Below are 27104 nucleotides of genomic sequence, written 5' to 3' on the forward strand. Positions count from 1 at the left end.
CTGAGAGAGTAGTAAAACCAATGTGCAAATTCACCGAAGGAAACTACAAACAGCAGTTTTTTGTAATCAGGCACGTCAGTGATAGTGGTGGCAAACACAGCTCACAAAACACGTTAGAGACAGAAAAGCTTTCCCCTGCTCTTTGCTAAGGATACAGGAGATCATAATACCATTACTGACCTCGACCTCCAACAATGTCAACAGAGAGCAGATGCTCTGTTACTGGCAGAGCACTCTGCTCTTGGAGGTAACAGCAGCTTGACACAACATGCTTTAAATGACATCTACATGTGTCACATGCAAGTATGCAGGCTGTCATAGGCATTTGTCAGCTTACCTTTAAAAATACCAAAATGAAGAAGCTGCTCCTAACTGAAAACTTCACATGTTAAATAATACAGAAATAAAATAAAGCTCAAAAAGGAAACCTGAACTCACTTTATTGCATGTATGCTTCAATTATTTTTCACTACAGAATAAGTTAAATTCAATAATTAAATAATCTGTGTGCACTGGGTCTTGTGTGAGGGGGGGAAAAGACACTATTTTTCAGCTGCTATGTTTATTTTTTTTTAGTCTTCCCAAAGCCAGGACTAAATTCAGATATAATTCTAGAACTGCGGAATTATAGTCACAATCAGTATAACTAAAATAAGAACTTGGCAATATGTCTCTTCATGCCTTGTATGGCATTAAAGGTACCATCTGTGCTCTTAACAAATTGATAATAATGTCTTGTTACCAAATGTTGCATGCTCATGTATGTATTAAGGCTTCCACTCTGAAAATGCATTGAAGCATAAAAAGAGACACTAATTCTGAATTACCTGAACTAGTACAATTAACATTTTGGCCATGTGCTAATGTAAGTACCATTTATCCACAAAACAAACAGCCCAGAGAGGGCAAAACAAAAACAAGCAAGAAAACCCAGGTTTCCCTTCCCAGAATTTTAATTTTTCTTTACTCATTCTGAAATTGCATCACTCCACAATTGAAGGACCAGCATTAAAATGCCAGTGTAAATGTATTGGAAGACTGTAGATTGCAATCCATCATGTGAAATTTCATGCAAGTCCCTTGCTCAAGTACTTCTGCCTGCTTTGGTCCAGTCCCTGCTGCTGTGTGATGACAAAGCTCTCAACCCCTCTCTCCTCCTGTGCTTCCAACAAAAGGAGGGAGATTCTGGTTGCAGAATCCCTCACATAGGGGAAAAGCTGCCAATTTTGTACGTCAAACTTGGAAATGAAACTGTGGGCAAACATCTGGACCCAGCTGAAGAGCAGAAAGAAGAACCCCATTCAGTTTATTCTCAGCTGTTCATCACTGCTTAGTTTAGAAAAAGAAGTGAGGCTTATTATTAACACTACTTCAATTAACTCACTTTGAAACATGAGGATAGGGAAGAACCACAGTGACAGCTCTGGGAAATAGGAGAATAAATTCCCTCCAGCAGGGAAGAGGAGACAAGATCTAATGATGAATCTGGTTTCTAACATAATTCAATACATTTTTAAAACTACTTATAACATTTCATATGTATAATTAAATTTGACTTCAAATCTGAACATCAGTCTTAACAGGTTTCTAAAACCTCTTCATAAGTTTATACAAAAAGAGATTTATCCCACCTCTGCCAATGTTATTCTACTTTTCCAGCTAAAGGTCACGTTAAATTTTAGAAGCATTGGATTTCAGAAAAAGTAAGGCCTTCCATAAGACAGGTCTTCTGAATATGCAGTCATAAACGCTTTATGTAACACTTGCATTTATAATACATATGATGCAAATAAGTCCTAGCCTTTTCAACAATTCTGAATGTTTTGGAAATGTTTAGGGTTTTCCAAAATGTAATAGCTTTTTTTTCTTTCTGTGCTTTCCTCCTCAGCCCCAGAACAATTGAGTCAAGTCAATATATGGTCACTGAGTTTGCCAAAATCAAAACAGGAAGCCAGGGATTCAATAAGTAGTCCTCTTCACTACTAATCAAAATCCTTCCACATCCCTGGTTTCTCAGCTATGAAACTCTTCAGATTTCATTCCTGAATCATCCATGTATGGAAACTTTACTCTCCTGAAGGGTTCCCCTCCTTCCTTGCTGTTCAAGTAACTTCACATCAACCAGTGAAGTCAGAAGAGTCACTTCACTATCACCATAAATGCTTAAAAGCACAAATGTGATATTTATACAAAGTAACCCAGATCCATGCAGGCACATCTGGGCCCTTTAAATTTAATTACAATGGTTAATAAAGCCAACACCAACAAAGACTTAATTCAGACAAGAAGAAAATATTTTTGTATATAGACATCATGAATAAATTCCTAGTTTATATGACTACAAATGGAACCAATCCAGGTCTTAACTTCAAAAGAAACAACCTCTTGTCATATCAAAGTAACAAAGTTTATATAAGAACATAGTTACTTCCCACTACATGCCATGTTCCAGATTAATACTTAAATACTATCAATATTAAGATCTCTGCTGTGCCTTTCAACACTACTCATTAAAAACATTTTCATTGCAACAGCATCATGAACTGGGACATTGCCCAGGAACTGAACAAAATATCCAAGCTTATTAAATACTTGACTTTCAAACCCAAGAATATTAAACACAGTTCTCACCAAGTATCCAGGCACAAATTTAGCTTTAGTAAGAATGTTAGGTTGGGAGCAATACATTCAGCTTGCTCTGAATTCATTCACAAATAATTGTGTCAGCCTCACCTCTATCACCCTTAAATTCCTTATCACCCATTTATAGGCTCTGTCCCCTGTTCTGCAAGGAAACCTAATGTGGATAATTTTTAATCATTTTTAACGCCCTTGAGGCTGTGCACATGAGATTCCCTGGCTATACAGGCAGTAGAATTCTCCTGCTGGTCCTTCTTAGTCCCAACCTCCACTTTGCCAGAAGAGTCACTCTCCAGAGACAAAAAAGGGCTCCCATTCTCACAGCTTTGTGGCATTAGCAAGTGAGCTGCTTTTTCAGCCAAACAATCATTACTAGTTTCAAATTCAAGGAGTAGCATAATTTATATAAATATCACCAATCAGGAAGAAATCAAATATCAAACAATAGCTAGAAAATGCTAGTGAGTAAAACAAAAACTGGACCTCTAAGTTACATGTACACAAATCCACCTTACGTGGCACATCTTAGCACTTGAAATCAACAATTACATGATTGTGAAATCCTAGAAGTCCAAAAGCAAATTCAAGACTATAATCAGAAGGCATTTACTCCTCGAGTCTGGCATGATACAACACCATCATGTGCATTGTCTCCACTGTCAATAAAGTATCCACATTTCACTATCTTTCTATCCCCCCTAACTGCAGGTTCAGGTGTTGAAACCCACTGAAAACTTGCATTTATTGACACCTCAACTGTTGAGAGGTGAGGAACCACACCCTTGTCACAGCTGGACAGCTGAAATCAGCTTGCAAATTGAAGACTATACCACTAAGACAGAAATTAATATTTCAAATATGCATTTACTAGTGATGTTTTAAATCCTTAATCATATAATTTTAGAATGGACTGCAACATAAAAGCACTTGCTTTATGAACTTCCAGCCATGAGCTCCCTTTTGCAAATTACTAAACTTCATGTTGAATTCAACATATTATTGTCCTAATTTGCTCTATGTAGTCATTATCTAAAATATGAAAAATAAATTATTATATCACAACACATTTTTGCCTAAGAATATTCCATAAAGCAACTGAAGTAGCAAGCAAGCTTCATGACATTAGTGTTGATTAAAGGTGGTATTAAAAATATCATTGTAGAAAAAGACCCAAAGAAAGAATCACAGAACACATAAGTATCTTGACGTTTTATAACCCAGCCTTTAACAGATTTTGACACCACAAAACGGACATCTGGCTGTAGAAACTTGATATTTCTTTACAAGCTATTCAGACAATCTTCATATGGGCCAAAGTTCTGACCCAAACTAAAATTTTAAAAGTGTTCTGGTCCAAAGAAAAAAAGCTTTGAGACTACAATTTCAGATAAATTAATTATATATTCACCATGGGATTTAGTGCCTATGACCTTAATACTAATTCCACACAAAGCATCCACTAAGGACTTGGCTATTTCCTTCCCCCTCTGCACCCCAGACAAAAGTGGATTCATGCATAGAGTTTGAGTCCAAGCTCACTGTGCAAAACAAGGGATAAAGTGACATTATGGTAGTTGAGAATAACACTAAAAAAATGATGCCTTATTCTTCCAGAGGTAGTCAGCACACTTGCAACAGATAACTAATGCTAATGAGACACACTAAACCTTCTACATTTTTATGGAAGGACAGGCAACAAAGCAGGACTTTTCCTCAGCATGAAAGGGCCCTCTCTAAAGATTTTTGAGGTATTTAGCAATGAAAGCTTTCAGCAGTGAAAGCAACCCAGAGCGTGCCTCTCCCAGCTGTTGTCTCCATCTGAAGATAAAAAAAGGTACAGCTGACTGATGAGCTAAATGAAAAGGCTTTTCTCACAAGTACACAAACTATTACAGACAACAGCCTTCAGCACAGAACAACTTTCTACTTCAAAAAAAAGAGGATGAGTTGTACTATATAAAATTACAGTATCAACTTCAAAAGTTGCACTAACCTGCATTTTAGAGGCTGACAGAAAACAAAAACACTGAATAGAAATATAAAAGTGCTATCAAACACACTAATTTATATGACTGAAAAATGGTGTACAACTTCCAGAATGTATTTCCTCATTTTCCTGCACCTCCGCAGAATCATGGAATGGTTTGGGTTGGAAGGGGCCTTTAAGACCGTTTAGTTCCAACCTTCCTGCCACAGTTTCACTGTTTCTGCTCAAAATGAGGTCCCATAATTAACAGCCCATCGTGCTGTAAAGGTTATTGATGGCTGTTTTGCAAAATGTTTATCTCAGCAAGCATCACCATCACTGTAGGTTGCCAGCACAAATGCAGCACACATCTATGGTTCCCTTAGACCTCATTTAACAGCCGAGCCCAATCTTCTTACCCCCACAAGAGGAGGACATGAGATGGTGCTGAAGGAGAACACGACACTATCAGGCTCCCAGCTTGCTCACCCATCTCCAGGTGGAAGCCTGTGCCCTGTGTAGAACAGGAAAACCATGACCAGCTGCTCCCAACCTGCCCCATGGGGAGCTCCTTTTGGGGCCTTTCCCAGAGAGACTCCCAAGAGAGCAACTGAAACCTGTAGGCATCCTGCATGGAAACCTCCTTTTAAACTGCATCACACCAATATTATTGTGCCAAAGTCCTGCACCCTGACAGTGTGGGCACAGCAAACAGACCCAGGGAGCTCCCTGACCCTGCCTGCCTCCTAAGAGACGCATTTAGAAATGTAAATTTACAGGAAAAGCCACAAAGCCCAGCTGAGAGAATCTGTGACAGACTCCTCACTGAGCTGCTGACCTTACACAAGCAATGGAGCTGCTCATGAGATGGCTCCTGACTTAGGAATCTGCACCACTTGGAGACAGAGTCTCCTTTGGGAACTCATGGAAGTTCTTATCAGTGATCCAAAAGCATCTAATGGAAAAAGAAATTCCTGTAACATAGCTTCATCTTTACTGTACTGATTACTACATACTTCAGCAGCAGCAGCTGAAGAGAGCTCTTTTCAAGAGTAGAATAATCTCCCACTTAAAATTTGAGTTGCATTAAACAATTAAGGCAAGAGAAAGAATGCATGGAGGTGTGCATCAACTGCCAAAAAAAATCTCACCATTTTAGCTCCTAAAAGTTTAAGTGGAAGACTTTAAAGTTAACAATTTTACAGAGGCATGCTCTCAGATGACTGTATCTCTTGTTTGTTATTCTGGTTCCCTGCTTTTTTGCAGCTGCCTTTCTCAAGCAGTCAACTGAGAGGTTCTGCATAACAGAGAAATCTCAGAAGAAATAAATATGCAATCCACTCCTTCTTAGCATCTAGGAGACCTGAAGGCTAACATAACTGCTGGATGAGCCAGGAGAAGACCTTGAGTGGAGTCATCTGTATTCACTAAGAGGAAAATGCCTCTTTTCATATCTTGGCTGGATATTTATTAAAACCAATGCAACACTGCAGACAAACAACTTTTGGCCCAAAGGCCAAAAGAAGGCCCTGATAATGAAGGCTGCTCCCCAGAGGAATTTCCATTCCTCCTTACTGAAGTGCTCCTACCAGCAAATGTAGCATCATCATAATGACAAACATGCCTGAACAAAATCACAAACCTCTTCTGATGAGTAATTATAAAGATTCCATCAATTTACACCTCATAAAGAGACTTTAGTCAATCCCACTGGAAAACAGAAGTGTGATGCTATTGTTGTCATCATCATCTCTTACAGGACTGGGAAAAAAAGAGCTTCATGAATTAGGGCTGAAATACTGTCCATTTCCTGCCTTCAGGACTTCTACAAAGATTTTTATTTTTAGGAAATGAAGAACAAGGAGAGCTTTCCAAACAAAACAAGCAACCACATTTTGGCACTATGTAATTTCAACTGAACTTGCTTTCTGCTGTTTAAGTACAATGTCTTATTTTCTCCTAGGTACTTCCATGCTCACTTGGTTGACTAATTCACCAGGTAATGAAGACAGTATAACAGTTGATTATGTGGCTGATGCCTATTGTTGACCAGTTTTAGTTCAACTACGTTTTCCTCCTACTGCAGCTGGAATCAGCAGCTTCTTTCACCATCTTTCAACACTAAGAAAGTTATTGATTTTTTTGTATATACATGTTAACTCAGTAGTCTGGTAATAGAAATTTGTTTTCAAAGAAACTATAAATCAGTCAATTAAGATACAAAATTAACACTAAAATCTTGGGACAAGAAAATAAAGCAAGAGATAGTTGTGTCCAACACACATTTTGATTTGAGAAAATTGTTTGGATTTTCTGTAGTTTACTTCATCACTACTGGTTGCCTTCTTCACAGAAAACACTAGAGAATGTGAAAAAGTTTATGGTGGCATGATACAAAATATAAATATATTTAATAACACAAACTAGAAAGGTATTTATAATACTGTGATACTTTAATGAGAAATACTGCATGCAACCATAAGCAGCAGTGTTCTGAGCCAGCATTATGTAATGTGTTATTGCCAATATGTACAGAAATTTTATTGAAATTTCTGCAGATAAGCTGATTTACCTGAAGTCATTACTAGAATCTGTCCAACACCTGCTAGCTTTAACTTCTACCAAAGAAATGACTCAGAAGTGCTATGATGAAATGTTTGAATCCAAATGAGAAACTTGTGGCACTGCAACATCTGAAATGCACAGCTGACACAGCCTTAAATGATGTTTTAAGTTCCACATGCATATTCTGTTTACTTGTGGTACAAAAGCAGATATAATATTATCACAGCTGCTACACTGCTACAAAATGCACCTTTCTTACCAACCTTTCCATTATACAAGAAACACCCCTACAATTCAGAATCTCAGCAGAACAGAACATGAGATGTTGGAGGCCAGTTGTAGTATCCGAAATGTAACTTAAATTGGAGGTGTAGCTGAGGAAGGAAAATGAGATTGGTATAGGGACCAAATTGTTGCTGGTTTCTGTTTAACACCTGACAAAGAAAAATTTGACTACTTTGAACTTCAAAGTTTATCTGCCACAATAAGCATTACAATAAACAGGAAAACACTATTGAATACAGATTTTAAAAGACATCTGCTAACAGAAAATATTCCATCAAAAATAGGATCTGATCCTGAATAAATAGTATCTATCCAATACACACTTAATGAGACTAGAAATGTTTGACAGGCAGGAAAAAAGCCCAACAACATTCTGGTAACCCAGATCACTACGTGGGTAAATACTGGGTCAGACTCAATCTGATGCAATACTCCAGTGTGACACACTGTACATGAAAGCACCTCAGATCATCTTTCCAAGCAATCAACCATTGTGTCATGATGTTTTCTGATTCAAAACATTATTTCTAAACAACACCTTCACAGCAATCACTGCATTCTTAACTTTTACTTCCTGACAGAAAAGAAAAATATCTACTACAGTGATGTAAAAGGAGGAAATACCTTGTTAAAGGAGAAATAGAAAGAGAAAAAAAAAATTGCAGGTGAGTTGGAGACTGCTTCATATCAGGGTTTTTTATAGGCAAGATGTTTGAATATTTGTCTCTGCTGAAGCATCTTTAGAATCAAAATTATAACAATTATGTACAATGACCAGATTATGTTCTCTCAAAACATTTAAACAAAGTATGGCGTGAATTATTAAGTGTGATGTGAACTGCCTCATCTAAAACCACTGAACACAAAGGCCCTACCTATAGCTGGAACTTCTGGAGCTGAAGATTACTGGATCCAGTACTGAGCATTTATTTTGCTCCCTAGACATCCTCTATTGGCCAGTGTTTGAGCCAGGATGAAGGGGCTGATCCTAAAGGATTAGCTGCCATAATTTGCTTCTCCTACACTAAGGAAAACCTTGATAAAACAAGAGTTCCTTCTGGCATGCCCAAGTTAATTTTGAGGCACAGATAATTCTTGACATTTAGATTCCAAATAATTACACTGCTTAAGTTATTGATAAAAATAACCTTCTACATCTTTTCAGAGGTGTGAATGCTTTTCAAATTTACATAAAACCCATGTATGCTGACTTGAAATCTACAGCTCAGAACAAACACATTGCTCTGTTTTAGGCATATATACACACACACAGTATTGTAAAACAGAAAAAAACTGAGTGCTTTGATTGTCCCCTTTGGAAGATCTGTGTCTGCCCAAGCTGAAAAGGTCTCCAATCCCTATGCACAATTAGGACAGCAGAATACAGGCCAGATTTAGCCCTCCAAACAAAGAATTTCTAAGCATGTCTCTGATTTTTATTTTTTTCCTGTGATTTATCCAACAATGAAGGTCACTGCAAACCACAGAGTGCACATTTTACTGCTTGTTACAGCTTATACAAAACCACAGCTAGCAACTGAAAGCTAAAATATGTGCCATTTTTCTCAACTCATGCAGACCATGCTTGTATAGATATAGCACCAAATTATCAAGTAATCATTGCCTGTGGCAGCATCCAACTATTTCTGAAGTTGTGGGAAATCATTCACCAATTTTAACGTCTTTCGAAGTGTTGTTATTTTCATCATCAAAATATCGCTGCTTATAAAAATCTTTTAGTATGGGAATAAACACTGTATAGGGAAAAGCTTTAGAATAAAATGTGCCAGAATCCAGCTATTTTGGTAGAGTGAAGATACACGCAACACATGGCTAACTTACAAATAAGGGAATCAATTCTCATAAATGTTTATCAACCTAACAGCTACTGACAGAGTAAATTCCATGATGAAGTCATGACATTTATAAAAAAAATAACCCACTCTGATTTTTGCCTCTAACTTTTTTTTTTTTTTTACAAATTTGCTGTAACATGTACTTATTTACAGGCTTCCAAAGATGAGTGAATTCTTCAGTTAATTTCTGGGAACCACAGCCTTTTGTCTTCAGCCTTTAGCCTCAAGAAAGAGATCACTAGATGCAAGAAAAAGTATCCACGATGGAATTAATACTACATATGGCAACATGCTAAGTTAGATAAGCTGCTTCTGATTTGAAAACAAGTACAGTCCTTCAATTACAAAGCCAGGTACTTAGAAAGGTAGGTTCTGTGTATGATAGCAACACTCTAGGCTTGGCTTTAAAAAAAAAAAAAAAACAAACAACTACAATCCCTTGAGACTCTACATCCTACTCAGAGTTATAACAATTCTAACATTTAATTAATTACAATCTGAAACCTGAAAACTTCTTTGCTCCCTGGGAGTCAAGTATTTTCATGTGATAATAAGACCACAGCAGTTTATCACTCATTAGCTAAGTCATGATATTTTTAGTGTTCATGGTTAACACCTCTAATCTGAGAGTAAAATGTATTCACTTAAAATATGACCAGCCATGAAAAAGCGGCATTAAGATGATTCACCCTGCAATTGGGGTTGCCTCAGAGCACTACCTAGTCATTTCTAATCAATTCAATACATGAAGAGAAATAACTATAAATCAGTCTTTGCATAAGGACACACAATTTTAGGATAAAAAGATCCATTTTGTCTTCTAGATAGAATGAAAATGATAAGCCCTTTTAACTTCCCTTCCTAAGTCAAGATAAAGGCTTCTAATTAGCCCTTTTTAATTTTCAGAGAAATAAATATTCCACCACAAACTCAAATTTGTAGAGCAACATTCAAATCCAAAGATTCAACTTCAAGGATTTTCTTTCATTCCAGTAGGACTTCAATATGCACTATGCATGACTGAAGTCACAGCAAGTAAAAGCAAGGCAGCATGTGCAGTTTTGCAACTCTTTTCTAAAATACACTGTCAGAGCTTGATGGGGAAAATCCTGAACTGGCTCTGTGAACAGTAAACCATGGACTTGAAACTCACAGACTTCACTACTCATCGTTACTCCTCCAAAGTTTTAGAGGAGAAAGGATAAGATATGTTCTTATACCCTAAGATTTCCCTCTCTTCAGGCAATGCAAGGGGGTTCCAAATTGTGCAGTGCAGGAATAGCTGATGTTCCAGGGTCCCCCTGCTCTGCACTGACCCTGCACTGGAGTGTCTGGCACTCTGAATGCTGCCTGTGCTGAGGAAATGTTCCTGCAGACAAATGTGAGCCCATGCATCTGCCCTTGCCCAAGAAACCAAAGTAACTCTATTATTAGTGACCTCTCTAATAGGTTAGCAAGGAGCAGACATCAGCATCCTACTCTGTAATTACAGAGACTCTAAGTGGGCACACAATGACTGTGGAGAGACACCCAAATCCTTTAAGTTCATTGATAGCTGATGAGGTTACCTTTCAGTTCATATCACTCAAGATCTAGCTCTCAGAAGAACAGATAAGCTTCCCTCTATTTATCAAGGTTAAAAAGTATATTATTATGTGAAAACAAACTTAGGACTTCTAGTACCAGCTTTCCTCCCATGAAAAATGAGAAAAGGTGGCAGAAGGAAATGAATAAACAACTCAGTTAAAAACAGCCTTAGTACCTGGACCTCTGGCACCTTAATTTGTCCTTCACACTTGCCAGAGACTTAGTCTGAGATTACTGGCTAATAATAGCCATACATCTCAAGCACAAACTTTTCAAAATTTCATATGGGTAACAAGAGTCTGATACAAAATACTTTAGTGTTTTGTGGAATAAAATGGATACGTCCACTGGCATTTTAATAGTCTGAAGATTTAAGTAAGATTTCTGTTCACACTTTTTCTTCCCCATTCTGCAAAAATATTGTTTACACAGCTGGTTGAAAAATTTCATAATCTCTTCTAAGGAATAAATCCTCTTTGCATGACAAATATCTCCCAAAAAAAAAAATAAATCTGAACTTCAAAGATCCCAAATCCAAAGACTGAATTACCTACATGCAAACTTTCTTCTTTACTAGAAGTGAAATTTTTAACTAAGAACATTAGAAGTTTTGTACTTCTGTAAAAGCAAATTCAGCACCATTTCATTATTTCATAGTTGTGAAAAACAACAGTGAAGTATTTAATGGCTTTAGTAGTATTCTACAAAGCAATACACCAAAGAATACAACATTATTTGTTCTCCATCCCTGGAACTGTTTAAGGACAGGTTGGATGGGGCTCTGGGCAACCTGATCTACTGCAAGGGGCACTGGGACTAGATCATCTTTAAGGTGCTTTCAACCAAAGCCAAGATTGTGATTCTATCTTTTTATTGCTAAGTGATAAACCACAGAATTCTGAAGACAGAATCTTGCAATTCGAAAACACCTTCAGTGGTACCATTCCCACCAGCTGGACAGCTCCCATAATTTTGAACACTCAAATTATCACCCTGTCTTTCATCATGAGCAATTTCTGCTGGATGGGGTGTGGCCTGCTTTGGCTTCATTGACAGATCACCTGTTCAAGGAATCACCGAACTTCCCAACTTAATACTGAGAGGTGCTTTTGCCACCAATATAGCAAATAGAGGCTTAACATTAGCATTTCCAGATACACGGCATGAAACACTGCCTGGAAGCTTGCTGTATCTTCTGAGACATCTAACATTAACTCCCCCAAATTTCCTGTCCTACTGCTGTTTACCTAAATGTCACTGCTTCTGCTGTATCACTATGGGAACAGCGGCTGTTCCTTCTGTTCCCATATTGCCACTACCACTCACTTTTTCTTCGCCAAAATTTGCTGCCAAAACACTCTACATACTCAAATGTAAAATATAGCCTTTAACAACAAAATTCTCCAGAAAGCATTCACCAGAACGTCAGCCAAACCATTTCCAGATAAAGACAAAGTATCTGTTTTAAGAGAATTCCCTAGATATCATTCCACTGTCTATACAAATCCTATTTACCATATCTGGATCCTTCACAGCCTCAAAGTTACTTTTCCTTTCGACAACCTTTTAAAGCAGAAAGCTATTTTATAGGCAGGAAACTAAAATTCTAGAAAGATAAATATCTTGTCCAAGAATACCAAGAACTCCACAGCAAACTAAAACATTCAATGTTCATCCCTGAATTTCTTGGCTAAATTCTTACCTATGTTCTCTTACCCTTTCCCTTATGGCACCAAACTAGTTGACTTTCTTAGCCCACATAGTTCAGTGCTCCTTTTAAAGAAAACAACCAGCTCAGTAAGCATGAAAATTAATAAAGCCTGATCCCTTCAACTTGCCATTGTTTGAGTTTTGGGATGATAAGTGGCCTGCTGGTGGGGGAAAGAGGGAACACAAAGTTCCTCTCCCTGTTCTCAAAAATCATGCAAAAATAACTTGGAAATGTTTGTTTCTGCTTTATTTGGTTGAAATCAGATGCTCTCAGAAGCTGAAGCTAAATCAGCAGCCCATGCATTTTTCATCCACACTGATACACACTCTGGGCCATGCAGTGCTTAGGGAAAACAGAGACAAAGTCCTTTAGTAAAGTCTAACCCATGCTGCCAGGCCAGGTCCGTGCTTGCTCAGTCCTGGGCTCAACCTGCATTAACTGTGGGTGCTGAGACTGCAAAGCCTCCAGCAAGTTCCCGAGTTCGGGGTAAGGTCTCCTTGTGGCATTGGGAATGCAGATGGAACGCATGCCTGGCTTAAATGGCCTTGCACCAACGCTCCCATGACCACACAGACACACAGCCAGCACTGCCCAGCAAAACAACATGGCCTTTGCCAAAAACATGGTTTAGTGACTTTCACTTCAATGAGATTGCTTAATTATACTTAAGAAAAACTGTAAAACATTTTAAGTACCATTCAGCTTGGTACTAGAATGGAGAAAACTTTCTGGCCTACACTCTGCCTTGAGAATTAGAGCAGCTGAGGCCCTTCCACAGGACCAACAAAGCCAGTCACAGACTTTGTACCTGGAACTATTCATCTCTAGCTTTCGAACTAGAAAGCATCACTTAATACCATGAGACTTGTAGGTACAGTTCAGTTAAACATTGTTCCTTTTTATCACTAAATTTTTAATTTAGTTTTTTTTAAGTCAGTCTTGCCAAGAGATTTTGAGACCTTATTTTAAGAAACATACAAGAGGTACATAACTTTGTGTTGCTTTTTTTCAGATTTTTCCTTTTCTATAGCAAGAAATACTTTATGAGAAAGTTAATTGAATTTAGAACTACTAAGTATTCTTGTGATGAAGATAAGCATATAATCACTTAAATATCATTTCATGATGAATAACGTTAATGCCACACATCGTTGGCCTGTGTTTTAATGGGTTCTGGATGAATACATGAAAAAAATCAGTAATGGCATCATAATAAATCCAACAGAGTGAAAACTGCACTAACAAAATGTCTGATAAACATAATACAGCTTTGGGGTATTTGCTACCCAGTTCCTTGGAAGGACTGCATTTGTCTGATTAGCTGAGCTGCAGAAGATGCTGTCTCGCTGGAGGCTGCTGCACTCTGCAGCCACCGTCAGCAACCCAGGGAAGTATAATTATCAAACTACTGAACCTTATTAACAAACACTTCTCATGCTCATGTCGTTATACCATAAAGAGATTTCATTTGTGCTGAACAAATGCAAGCAGCTCTGTGGGCTCCTTTGTGCCACTGGGTCTCCCACAAGATTTTACTGAAATGCTGCCTGGTAGCTCAGCACAACATACCTAAGCTGTCAGGTGTGATTAAATCCAACATATCACCTGGTTTGTATGACAAGAGAAAAGGATAACTAAAACAACAGGGTAAGTGAATATTTGGGCGGAACTATTTCCCTCAAACTAATATTTCATGTATCTTATTTACTGGAAAAATTTGCAACAAAAATAAATCTGAAGACTAAATTCTGCGTTTCTGCATGTTTTTTGTCTACCATGATCCCTTCACCCTTCAATCCACACAGACCATGGCTTGTATTATGTGATTTACCACACTAACAAATAGCAAGATTCATGTCCTTAATAACAGCATCACCCAAAGGTAGAATTCTACAAGATTGCAAACTGTTAACAGCTCTCTAGCCCCTTGAATATTGATCAGGGGGAAATAAATTGTAACAGCAACAGACTTAGACACAGCACAAACTTCTAGCCATGCATCTAAACCAAAAAGGTATTGGCACAACACCTTTTAAGGAGGGGGAAAAAAAATCTTGATTCATAATTAAACAAATCCATGCTAATAAATCTGCCTGTCATTTCAAAGTTTAATCAATCCTTAAAAACATGGAAAAGTCAAATTATGTATGATGGTCAGCATGCTGACTTCATGGAAATTCACAGAATTATAAGCATACATTTAAAATCTTATTTAAACTTTGTTTCAAATGCTGAAGTCAAGCACCTACGTTTTTGAGAAATACCACACTGTTCAATAAAAGCATTCTTCAAAAAACAGTGGAACTCTAAAAGCCATTTTCTTCATGAAAGTAACCGTGAAAAAAAATCACAAAAAATTGTAAGCGGCTAATTGGTTTTATCAAGTGAATTTTATACAAGCAGAAACAACACTCAGTCTCAATCTGTTCTGAAGCAGGCTGTGGGGGGGGATATACAATGATATTCAACTTGTAATTCATTAAATGAAAATGCTATCACAAATTATTACACAATGACCAAAAAAACAAAATCACTTCCATCCTAATTAATATTCTCCCACTATCACTATATATTCATTTAGCCTTTCTTTGTGGCCCTATTCTTACAGATGGCCCTGCAAAATAAAGGTTTTGGTGCATGACAGAAGGATAAACAAATCTGAGTTATTGCAAAATGAATGGTAAACCAAATCACACATTCAATTAACCATGACCAAAAACAGTTTGTCATTAAAGCTCACCAGATTAGAAACAGCATTTCAGTTGATTTAACAGCTACATGAATCTTTTGAAATACCCAGGGACCAGTTTTCTAAAAGCACACAGAATGATTCCAGTTCTGCTCAAATTAAGCAATCCATCCTTGACCAGCAATTTCAAAAACCATGGATCCCAACTCTGGTATTTCAACACAGCACTCACACACAAACCTTGGTAAAAACAAACACTGTTCTCAAAGCCTAATATACATCTGAACATCTTTTTAAAAGAAAGTAAACAGCTATACTCTGCATAACCTAGAGTTTTAAAAGAGGGTTTATAGAAAAAAAATCCAATATTTATGGCAATCTGCATTTGGTGTGGCATTAATACATGGCAACATGGAAAGCTTCTCAGTTGTACAGTGTTCAGTTTTTGAGTAAAACTTCCAGAAACAGCTTTCAGGGTTTCCTTTAGCATAGCAGCTATTTTTGAGGAATAAAAACAGTATTTTGTTAGGCTTGCATACTCAATATTGGAGTAAACAAGTAATTGACATGCCTTACATAAAGTCGGTAAACTAGTTTTATCACCAGGATTTTTCATGAGTTTTTTCAGAGTATTCCAAAGTCTACTTTTACTCTATTCTAACAGTTTGCATATAAAGTACAAACTTCTCCCACTCAAATGCTCAATTTATATTTCAATTACAGCTATTTTAATACCAAATATAACTACTTTCCCCACTGATCCCTCAAATGATACAGTAACTAATATGATTGTTCTATATTTTTAAATTAACAGGTTTACTTTTATTACAATCACTCTATACTTAAATATCTCACAGGCATATCTTCATCAACCAAGGAGTAAGGGTAAAAGAGTGGGGAATCACTGCTCTCTATATAAATAAATCCCAAAAAGCCCATTTTTCTCTGCCAGTGCAGCACTATTCTGTTTGGGGGACTGACTTTAGGCTATAATAGAAAAAGAACTCTTTCTGGTGTGTGCTCTCTCCCCAGGCAGTTTGCCAGTAGTGCACTACCAGCAAACCTCTTTAAGAAGAGACAAGCCCTTAGTAGGAATTCCCCACAGGAACAAGCTTGCAACTTTGAACATGGAAAAAACATTTTCTTTCAAATAGGAATGATTAAGTACATCTTTTTGTAAGACCTTCTAGTCTGGACAACCAAAGAGCTCTCTCTTGCATTAAAAAAAAAAAAGTTGAAGCGTCATTATCTGAAATCTGTAACACCAAAATGCAAAATGCAGCTCTTCACATACCCTTATATTCCAAACAGACATTTTAGAATCCAGCTACTTCAGCACAGATTAAGTTGTACTGGGACACACAAAACAAATTAAAGAGGAACAAGGACCTGACTGTGTTATTCCCACACCTCTACAAACACAAAAGACCTTTCTGCCAGTTGGAAATTGCCACTCATCCTGGTGACAGCTTTTCTTTGGGAATGTCCCTCTTCCTACACCAGAATGAAATAAAATTTCCGTTTCACTTACAGCTAGAGAGGGACTTGACACATGCAATTACATTCACCAGAAAAATTCAAGAACTGTGTCATATTACTGGGGTAAGAACTTACTGCAGGCTCAAGTGGGACTAAAACACTAACTCAGAATTTTCATCTGTTTTGCAGAAGTGTGCATTACAACACAAAGGGAAAAAAAAATCCTAAATTCAAAATCTGCATTGAAAAAAACAAAGTAATCCATAATAATTAGTTAATGCATAGTACTGAAGTTTTGGACTGACCGTAATATTAAACAAAAAATTGAAATAGGGAGATAGGAATGAGAACTAAATTACAATATTTTTAATAATCCCCTTGCAGAAATGTCAACTATTAAGACATTCTTGCAAATGTGCAAAGGTTACTGATGCACTTTCTTTCATCTAATAGCCATGAAATAACTTTATTATTAATTTTCAGAAAGATAAGACGTGTTGTTCTTTTAGTTAAATAGTTATTTCATGGGGTTTTGAACAAGAAAATGCATGCCAGGGTATCAATGTACATGAAAAATAGCAAAAAAAAAACATTATCAGAACTATCCCTCAGAGCATTTGCATATAGATAAAAAAAACTGACCCAAATCTCCTAATTTTAATGTGTGGGGATTTTTTTTTTTTTTTCCAAAATTGAGTCAATGACTTTCTCACAGGCCCCTCCTAATCTTTTTCAAATTAAACTTAATGATATTTTCTCTTACAACAAATTAATCTGGTATCTTTAGTATGGGTAGCTTTGCTAAGTAGACATAAGTCATTATAATGTCTCCACCATGTTTTCCCAAGCAAAGTGAATTCTTTTCAGTAAAGTCCAAATTATCTTGCATCTTTCCTCACAAGTTTACTTGGGTGACTTTTATGCCAGCTAACAGGGACATTAGGAGAGTGCATTAGCTAAGAATCCAAAGATAGAAAAATATCAGAAACACAATATCAAAAAGTTATTTAGATTGGAAAATTATTCTAAGTGAGTGGAAAGAGAGCCAGGCCTTAAAGACCCTTGAGCTGAAAAAGTAAACATGGCAAAGACAGTAGATAAACACAGAAATCCTTCTAAGATACAACACTGAACACTTAGCAATTAAACAAAAAATCTTTAGAATTATTGACTAAATGAGATTAAAATTTATAGAATTTTACAACAATATTTTCAGATAATCTTCTTATAAAGGACGACTGGGTGTGAGGTAAAAACCAACAACCCTTTCAATGGATGGATTAATTAGTCATGCGGCCCCAGAAGTGAATGAGTCATCAGTTGCTAATGAGATAAGGGCAGGAAGCCTGACACCTCCAAGTCAAGAGTTCAGCCGGTTCTTCTCAGGGTACTCTCCTGCTGTGCCCTAGATTGGAGGCACAACACTGGCTTTCCTCCTGCTGAAGGGACTCAAAGAGCCATGGAAAGCTACTTAGAGAGGAAATCTTCTCCTGAAAGTAGGACACAAACATTTCCTTTCTCTAGCAGTGTCCCCCACTACGGCTCTCCCAGTCGCAGCCCCTGGGATGGAGAAGAAGCATCCAGGACCTTCAGCCATGCCCTGCTCTGCCAGCACAGCCTTGAGCACTGAGCCTCACTCAGAGGGCTCCCCACAGACACTGGCATTCAGACAAGGCTGGAGAATCCTGGATCAGGGGTACAGAGACTTTAATGAACATTAGGGGCCCTCTGCGCACTACAGGCAAGTTCTTTACTCGCGGGACTTTGCCAATTTGCTGTAATTTACACAGCTGGGTCTCCCACCCCTGACTCTGCTGTCTATCTCTTCTCAAGTAGAACAGTGTCACCACACAAACAGTGGGGGTCTAGTCACAAGAGATGCAGTGCAACCAAAGATTCAACTCAAACTTCAGGGGTGTCATTTTCAGCAGCTCTGGATGGATGGATGCCTTCTGGTTGTTCATATTTACTTATTAAATGGGAAAGAAAAAGAATAACCAGTAATGTCTTGACCATGGCCAAAATCCATTGTATTGTGCTGATCTGCCTGCACATGATAAAGAAAGAAGCCCAGTGCAAGTTGGGCAATAAGAAAGGCAGCAGGAGGCAAAGCACAGAACAGAACATGGGACACCAGGAAGACAAATTGAGGTGGGAGAAGGAGATAGAGAAAAGCATGCTGAACAAGAGGACAAACAGAAGTGAAAACACAGAGGGAAGCCAGAGGGTAGAGGCAAAAGATAACAAGAAAGAAATGAGTGGGAAGTTAAAGGCAAGAGACATGAAGGGAAACAACTGACCGCAGGTGAGGAAAAAAGGGAAAAGCCAGAAATAGAAATAAAATATATATACAGGAAGCCCTTTCTGCTAGAAACTGCTTCTTATCAAGCTCAGACAAGAAACACTTTCAAAAAGAAGAGCTCAATCAAGCATGGAAGGTTCAGATCACCTTAAACTTCTTAAGGCAGATGAAAGAAACTATCTTAAAATACAAAGCAGGATTTCATCCCAAAGTACATTGCTCCTGCTCTGCTTTAACAGAAAGCTTCTCAGTTCCATAGTAGTTTCACTCATCTACTTGGAGAAGAACATTCAATATTAGGGACTAATTATTAATGAAGTAGAATTCTGGTTTAAGTTCATCACTCTGTACTGCAGTCCATGCAATACACACAGCCATGAGAGAACTACTCCCGTTAAAATACAGAAAAGAGGATCCCTTCCTCCTGCCTCTCCTGGCACACAAAGACACATCAAGGTGTTTTAGACAAAGGATTACACAAAATTTCCCATAGAACACAGAACTGTAACACTTGGCAAGTGGTCAAGCACAGCCCAGTCTGAATTTGATTCTGACTTCTGCTTTAACTGCATTATTTTGTATCACTCACTACTCACACCTCTTTCCTGACAGAGGGTAAGTATGACCATGAATCCACTGAGCAAGGAAGTAACTGTAGTGCATCCTTGACCCCAGAGACAGGCAAAAAGGCCAAACACAAAACAGAACTTGTGCATTCAGAACACAAAAAGACATACCAAAAAAAAAAAAAAATAAAAGAGACTCTTATTTCTACAACATCATTGCTTATTATTACCATCTGCTTAATTCAGTCACCAATATACTTAAAAAACATTTTCTTGCTTCCCTAAATTATCATAAATATCACCTAGCATGCTGCTGGCTCTGTCACAAAAACATCAGTAATCACACCTTGCAAATCAAAGACAAGTGACCAACATAGAAACACACAGCTGAACCATTCTTGCACCATCAGTTTTCTATAGTCCACTGTTCCACTAGGAAGGGGAGAAACCCCAGTCATAGGAAAAGCCAATGCTGCTCATTCCAGGACTATTTATTTTATTAGATTGAACATACAAGATATGTCTGTGAGCTCTCTTATTGAGTTTAAATCTGTCCCAGCAGCTCAAAGTACATCACCTTTATAAATTCTGTTCTTTAAGCAAACTTAGTGGACTGACTCAACTTCAGGATAAACAGGATGCAAATTGAAATGAGAATTTGAGATCACTTAATGGCCAAGTAAACTTTATATACATATAATTGGAGGGGTTCAAGAGCCCTTCTACTTAAAATAGATAAGGTTTAAGAATTTCTTACTAAAAGACAAAAAAAACACACCTATTATTATTCCTTAGACTAGCCTGACCACATCAAATAAAAAAAGATAAATCATCAGGGAGGAAAATGTCTGTTGTCTTTCTAAACATTAGCACATTGTAGAATTGAAATTGGGTCAGAAACACCAGACAGTAACCTAACAAAACTAATGCCAGAAACATTTTTCAAAATGATTAGCCTCTGACACAAGTAACTACCTTACCCTTTTCATGTAATGCTTTCTGAAATTAGTTATTAGCAGATCTCAGGGTGGACTGACAGCTATGGATATTTGTGCCCTCAATTTCTCAGGGGAAAAAAAGAAAGCCCATTGGTTGGCTGGATACACATCTGCATAACTCTTTCTTTACACTGGTCTGAATTATTCTACCTTTCATCAGCAATTTTTATTGTCCATATTTTTTTTAAATGGCAATTAAGTAAAAAAGTCATCTGGACAAAATAATTACTTTTAGAAAAATAAATATATACACATCACAAATTACACAAACATGTTCATAAAATAGAAGACCTCATATCAACCCTAGTTTTCCAGGTAAATTAATACAAAATTATCTACTTCTTGGTACCCAATTATTTATTTCATGAGCTTCCTTTCCCATCCAAAGAGTCATATGCAGATTATGAGTACACAAGACCACTATTTCAAGATAGTTTAACATAAACAACAAAATCATTGCAATGTAATTCAATATTACCCTTGAGTGACAGCTTTTGTAAGTTTTAGAGAATTTTTAAAAATTAGTTTCCATGTTATCTTTTCAAGTACAACCCTAGTATACTATTTTCAACCAAAGAAATACATCTCTAGACATCACTTACTGCAATATCATCCCTTTTTTGAAAGATCATTTATACCAGCAATGACCGCTTTGAAAATTCACATTGATATTCCTATCACTTTAAAATTATTAATGCAAAAATTTCCCACCATCCTCTCATTAAAAATTAAAATACCCAATAAAATAAACAGCCAAATAACACCATTAAAAACTGCAAACAGAGGAGACAAGTACACTAGAAAAGGCAGTAAACCTTCAAGTCTGAAACAAGTGTCAGAAACAGTAACAGCTACTAAATATATCTAATCAATATAAGCAATAGAAACAAATTAAAATTTTATTCCACACAAATATATGGACACACACAGCATATTAATGCACATTTCTCTCTAAAGAATTTTACTGATAAAAAACCTCATTTTGAACACATGACAAAGTAACACTTAATACTGGAGGGGGGAAAAAAAAACAACAAAGCAATTCCATATACATTTTTTTATATTATTATATACCAATTCCTTCACAGAAATTACCTATATTTGGTGCAGTCTCATACTAGCAGTTTATCATGTTAAAAGCACAGCAAACAAACACAAAATAAAAATTCAATAGTACTTACCAAATTATGATTAGTTGAATTAGAATCATCTTCTGGGAATGGGATGTAAACAGCTAAGGCCACACAATTGGCAAAAATAGACAGTAGTATAAATATGTCAAATGGTCTGGAAAATCTTGTTAAGGAACTCATGACTTATAAGTATCTGCAAACTTTTAAGTCTGGCTCTCCTTTCATCATCAACTACGGTAAAACAAGTCTTTGCTTTAAGGCAATCTTTTGACTGATACCTCTGACAAACACTCCATCACCTTTAGTTATAGCACTATATATACCATATTATTTTCCATCACAATGATCCTTCAAAGTCCTCTTCCTTTTGAAAAGAGTGAAAACTATTACTCATGCTGTCACAGAGCACTTTACATTAAATTCCAAAGATGAATATAATTATCTACTCTTAAATCAACATGCAGGTCATCATAATGGCCAAGGAATAATCATGGAGCTCTTCTGTCCTCATATAAAGGTCTCAAATATACCAAAGGAGGAAAACCATTGGAAATACAGTAGGATATGAGAAAGATTGCCAGAAAACCACAACTGTTCTCTTACAGGAGAGCTAGAAAGCTGTGCAATGAACACAGGAAAGTTCTGAGCCACTCCATGCCTCTGAGAGTTGTATTCCTGAATCCTGGCCTTGGCCAAGACAGATGAAAGTTTAGGCGAGTTGAGCAGAAAATAGAATATCGTGGCAGGCTTGGCAGCCACAGAAAGAGAGACTACAGACTTCCACCCTGACAACAGCATGGACTGCAGCTCTGCTTCCTATGCTAGGGCTGGACAACAGCAGTGGGAACCAGGAGATATCTTCTGTCTTCCAGAAAAAAATGTCTTCCTTTTCTTACAATTCACGTGTATGAAGTTCATCCTTCAGTTTGTCATTGATTTTCCTTTTTCATGAGGTATTTTACCATTCTCAATGACCAGAAACATGGAAACAAGATGAACCTATCTGGAAGTCTGGAAAATGAGTACTTGGACTGCAACTACAACTTTTGGCATCCTTTGATGCACAACTTCTGGATATGTTTCCATAGAAGTCCAATAAAAGACTGGGGTAAGAGTACTAATTAGATTCAAAAGCATATTTTTGCCATTTTAAAAAGTTCCCTGTGGGGGTTAAAAAAAAAGTCCTGCAAAGTCCTTATGACCTATAGGATGTGTTAAATTTTGTTTGCCAGCCTATTAAAAGTTTGTCATCTGGAGGGCAACTTTTATGTCTACAAAGCAGATCAACATGAACAGCTACTACATTGTATACAAAATAAAGTTACAACAGCATTTTCCAGACTGGAGTGAGCAATTGATACCATCACAAGACTGACCATCTTGTTTTATGATGTGGTGCTGCTGGGACAAATTCTCGCTGAGTTATTCCACTCCAAATCCATAGTAATTTCATTTACCTGACCTTAGCCAAGGAGAGGCCAATTTACTGAAATTAGTTGGACTTCTACCAGTTTAAATGAAAGAAGAAGCCATTTCACTATCTTTAATTTGCAATTGAATTTTGTACAAAGAACTGAGAAACAGCAACCCTATAAATGAGTAACAGCTCTTATTGCCAGGTTGGCTGTTCTGTTTATAGTAACAAATTGAGTTTTACTTCAGTAATCTACTGTCTTGAACAGCTGTTTCCCATTACAGGGATGTTGCCATGGCTAATAGGCTAACATTTTTCTCCTTGTACCCCAGCAAAACTATTTTCTATTTCAAAGCTTTACTTGGTAATTAAATAAAATACCAAACCAACACGCTATCCGTTCTGCCAGAGAAATGCACATATTACCACATCATAACCAGTGAAATAAAGGAAAAGCCATTCTTCCTATCACACAGGTCATCATGTGCACAAGGCAGCATCTCTCATCTCCCATCTAGATGTACATACTTCCAAATACGTTTGGTGGTAAACATAAGTTGTACAAGCTCAGAAGATTATATTTCAGACACTTGTGCGTACTTAGAACATTTCCTTGGCTTAAGTAAAAATCTTCCCTGCTTTTAGTACCAGGAAAACAATCTTTTTAAAAAGATTTCTACATCTGACTCATTTACCCTAATGGCAGTACCCCAAATTGCAATATGGAAGATACAGGTTTGACATATTTGGCCATCTCCCTAACACTGGATGGCTAAATACATTCTCATCCATTCTTCCTTATTCAGAAAGGCAAAAAATGCAATGCAGAGATTTGCTGGAATGTGATGTTAGCTTGAAAATGCTCCCCCAACTTCTCCCAGAAAAAAGGAACAGCTATGAGTTCGCCTCTGACTTTGAGCTACCTACTTCAGTAAATGATATTCTGTGTCAACATGACACAAGAGACTATCTTTAACAGCAACTGAAGCCAAATTAACTCCCATTGACATTAATGACAGTTACCCACACATACAAGTGATGTAACATGTAAGTTGTGATGTTCTAAGAGATCCTGTAAAACAATCCCCTTTATATTATAAGAAAATGTTAAAAATCATTTATAAAGCAAACCACAAAAAAGGATACTTCCATTCTACTAGACTAATGCAGGCTCTTCGTATTGGATTGTTGAGGGATAAACAGAAAAGGGCACGGGGTGGCCGACTATTGGACGTATTACCCTGTTTTTTGCTCTTGGCATATTGCTGGCGTTTTCTTTGGGACAGAGATCCTACAGGCTGGGCTGTGGTGGTACTCATGTTTTGGGCAGCCTTTGCTTGTCTAGCAGCATCGATTGCAGCTTGCCAAGATAGAACAGTTTGCTTGGATGGTGCTGAACTGTTTGACTGAATAGCTGGTCCGTCACCAGGGAGAGGAATCCTGGTGCTACTTGCATAGTTCACCTCTGTGGAACAAAAGAAAAAAGTACTTGGTTACAATTGCTTTATACTGAAATGGGTCCAATCCAAAAAGATTGATCTAAGACCTCCTGGCAGTGGGATGTTCCCAATACCTACACAGGTACATATGCATACACCTGTGCTGTGGTATATGCAACTGAACAGTAGAAAATGTGCTCAGGAATCAATTTTACAACTTTAAGATTGATGTAAATATTGAGACACAAGCACTTTCATTTTGATTCTTCCACTTACAATGTCTTTTTCTAACTGGATGGAATATGTCGTGTTTATTCACTAAACCATACCTACCCTTCAAGATCAAGTTTGCCGTAGCACCTTTGCATTTACTACTCTCCACATTTATTTTGGTCAAAAGAATAGTCGTAACAAATTCTTACACATTGTTCAATTAAGAATAAGCAACAAGGTAGAGGGGGAAGTTCTGTAAGCAAGTTAAATCTTGCCCTGCTTTGCATTCTCAAAGAAAAATGCGTGGATGCCTCCCACAAGTGAAGATCCAGCACTGTCTGTGATAAACACGTTCATAAAGCGCTGCTGTCTTGTGCACAAGGAATCGCAACCACGAACCCACTGTAAAAGGATAAGCTCTGGTTCTGGAAAAGGATGGTGTTTGGTTTTGCTTCTTCATGAGAATTTAAAAAATAAACTGCACCTTCCAAATAATAATCGAGTGCTCTTTATGCAGATGACAGCAAAGAGGCAAAACACCACCTCCTCGCAAGGATCCTTCCTCGCGAGCTCTTTGACTAGCGCAACAGTCTACTCCTACATGCACCTGTAGGAAGGAGAGGCTCCTGAGTGCGATTCAAAACTTGACGCCTGGGTGGGGAAAAAAATGGAGGAACGGCACAATATACGTGCTGGGAATTCGGGCTGGAGATGACTGTGAAACAGATCTACCCAGGCAGGGGAGGAAAAAAATCGCTCCCCGTGAAGCAGCGGAGAGGCAGGGAAAGCACTGCCCTTCTGCTCCAGCCGGGGGGCACAGACCACGGGAGCGCCGCGAACGCGCGTGGACCGGGCGAGGCCGGGGCCGGCCCCCGCTCCGGGGGCGCGGGAGCCCTAAGATGGCTCCCCGGGATGGCGGCGGGGAGTGGGGGGGTCACGGCGGGGCCCCCACGGAGCTGCCGCGGCGAGCAGCACCGGCGCGGCGAGCGCTGGCCAGCGGCGGCGCATCAACAGCTGGGTGACACGGGGGGCAGAGCCGCCGCGGGGGCAAAGGTGGCACATCCACCTCCAACATTTTCCCAAAGCATCCCTGCTTCCCCTCCCGCCCCCTCTTTTTTTTTTTTTTTTTTCTCCCCCAGATATAAATGCAATGGCACAGCCATCTCCCCCGCCTTCCGCCTGCCCTTCGGGATGCTATGAAACGTGGCTCGGCGCAAATAAACCACCCACCTACTCATCTATCTATATAGCCATCGTCTTTTTAAATGGATGCTTGAAAGGGAAACAAAGCCCGGGTGACTGCGTTCCTCGGGGGCAACACAAACTTGCTGCTGATAGAGGAGGGAGGAATCATCTATAAACAACAGCGGGGGCTGTGGCAGCGCCGGAGCCCGTCGGCGGAGCGGATTAGCGGCGCGGAGCCCCGCGTCTCGCCCCCGTGCGCCCCGCCGGGCAGGGGCCGAGCGCACCGCGCCCGCCGCTCTGCCCTCGGCAGCCCCGGGAGCCGCAACTCCGGGCACGTTCAGCCCCAGTTACACACGCAGGAGGCAAACGCTGCCCCAGCCGCGTCCTCCCGCAGCTGATATTAATGGCCCCAGGACAAGGGACAGACGCGCATAAATCCACTCGCACGTTGGTCACACGCCGAAGGCAGCACCTCGTCCGCCTTCGCCTCGTCCCCTGCCCTTCGCGGTCCCTCCTCGAACGCAGCCGCTCATTCCTTTCCCATCCCAAACCGACCCCATCCTCAACCACTTCCCTAATCCCCCCAATCCCCGACTCCCAAATCCTTCATAAATCCTCCCCCGCCCCCACCCTTCCCTCACCCCCAAGCACGCCGCTGCCCTTGGTGGGCGCCCCGGCTCTTACCTTCAGGGTGCTGCTCGGGCTGCGGCTGCTGGTGCATTTTTCTCACTTTCTCCAGCGTGTGAGAGGAAAATGAAAAAAAAAAACAAAAAAAAGGGCAGAGACGCCCCCCAACCCCACCCCGAGCCAGGTGCGCGCTGCCCCTGCGCTACCCGCTACCCGACCCCCATGGTAGTGACTAGAGACGTGCGAGGGGCTGCTGCTGCTCCTCCTCCTCCTGCCGCTGCTGCTTCGCCGCTGCCAAATCCCTCAGAGTTTGGGCCAACATGACACTCACATCCGGGTGACACGGGATCTCTCCATCCCTAGCAACCCGGCTGCTGCCGCCGCCGCCGGCTCCCCGGTCCCCTCCTGCCGCTGCTGCCTGCTCCCCGGTCCCCCTCCTCCCGCCGCCG

The 27104-nt window shown here is 39.0% G+C and overlaps 1 protein-coding gene across 16 annotated transcripts in view; it reads right to left on the reverse strand.

The window, feature by feature from the left end:
• Positions 1-27104, reverse strand: part of CACNA1D (calcium voltage-gated channel subunit alpha1 D) — a 159136-nt gene extending 132032 nt beyond the window's left edge. For all 16 annotated transcript variants that reach the window (XM_030283234.4, XM_030283233.4, XM_030283229.4 and 13 more), the window contains exons 1-3: positions 26713-27104; positions 24338-24656; positions 21826-21931 (exon numbers count right to left, since the gene is read on the reverse strand). In XM_030283234.4, the coding sequence (XP_030139094.1) occupies positions 21826-21931; positions 24338-24656; positions 26713-26749 (462 nt within the window). In that variant the 5' untranslated portion in view covers positions 26750-27104. The remainder of the gene's footprint in view (positions 1-21825; positions 21932-24337; positions 24657-26712) is intronic.

This window comes from Taeniopygia guttata, chromosome 12, assembly GCF_048771995.1.
Source record: "Taeniopygia guttata chromosome 12, bTaeGut7.mat, whole genome shotgun sequence".
Classification (NCBI taxonomy): domain Eukaryota; kingdom Metazoa; phylum Chordata; class Aves; order Passeriformes; family Estrildidae; genus Taeniopygia; species Taeniopygia guttata.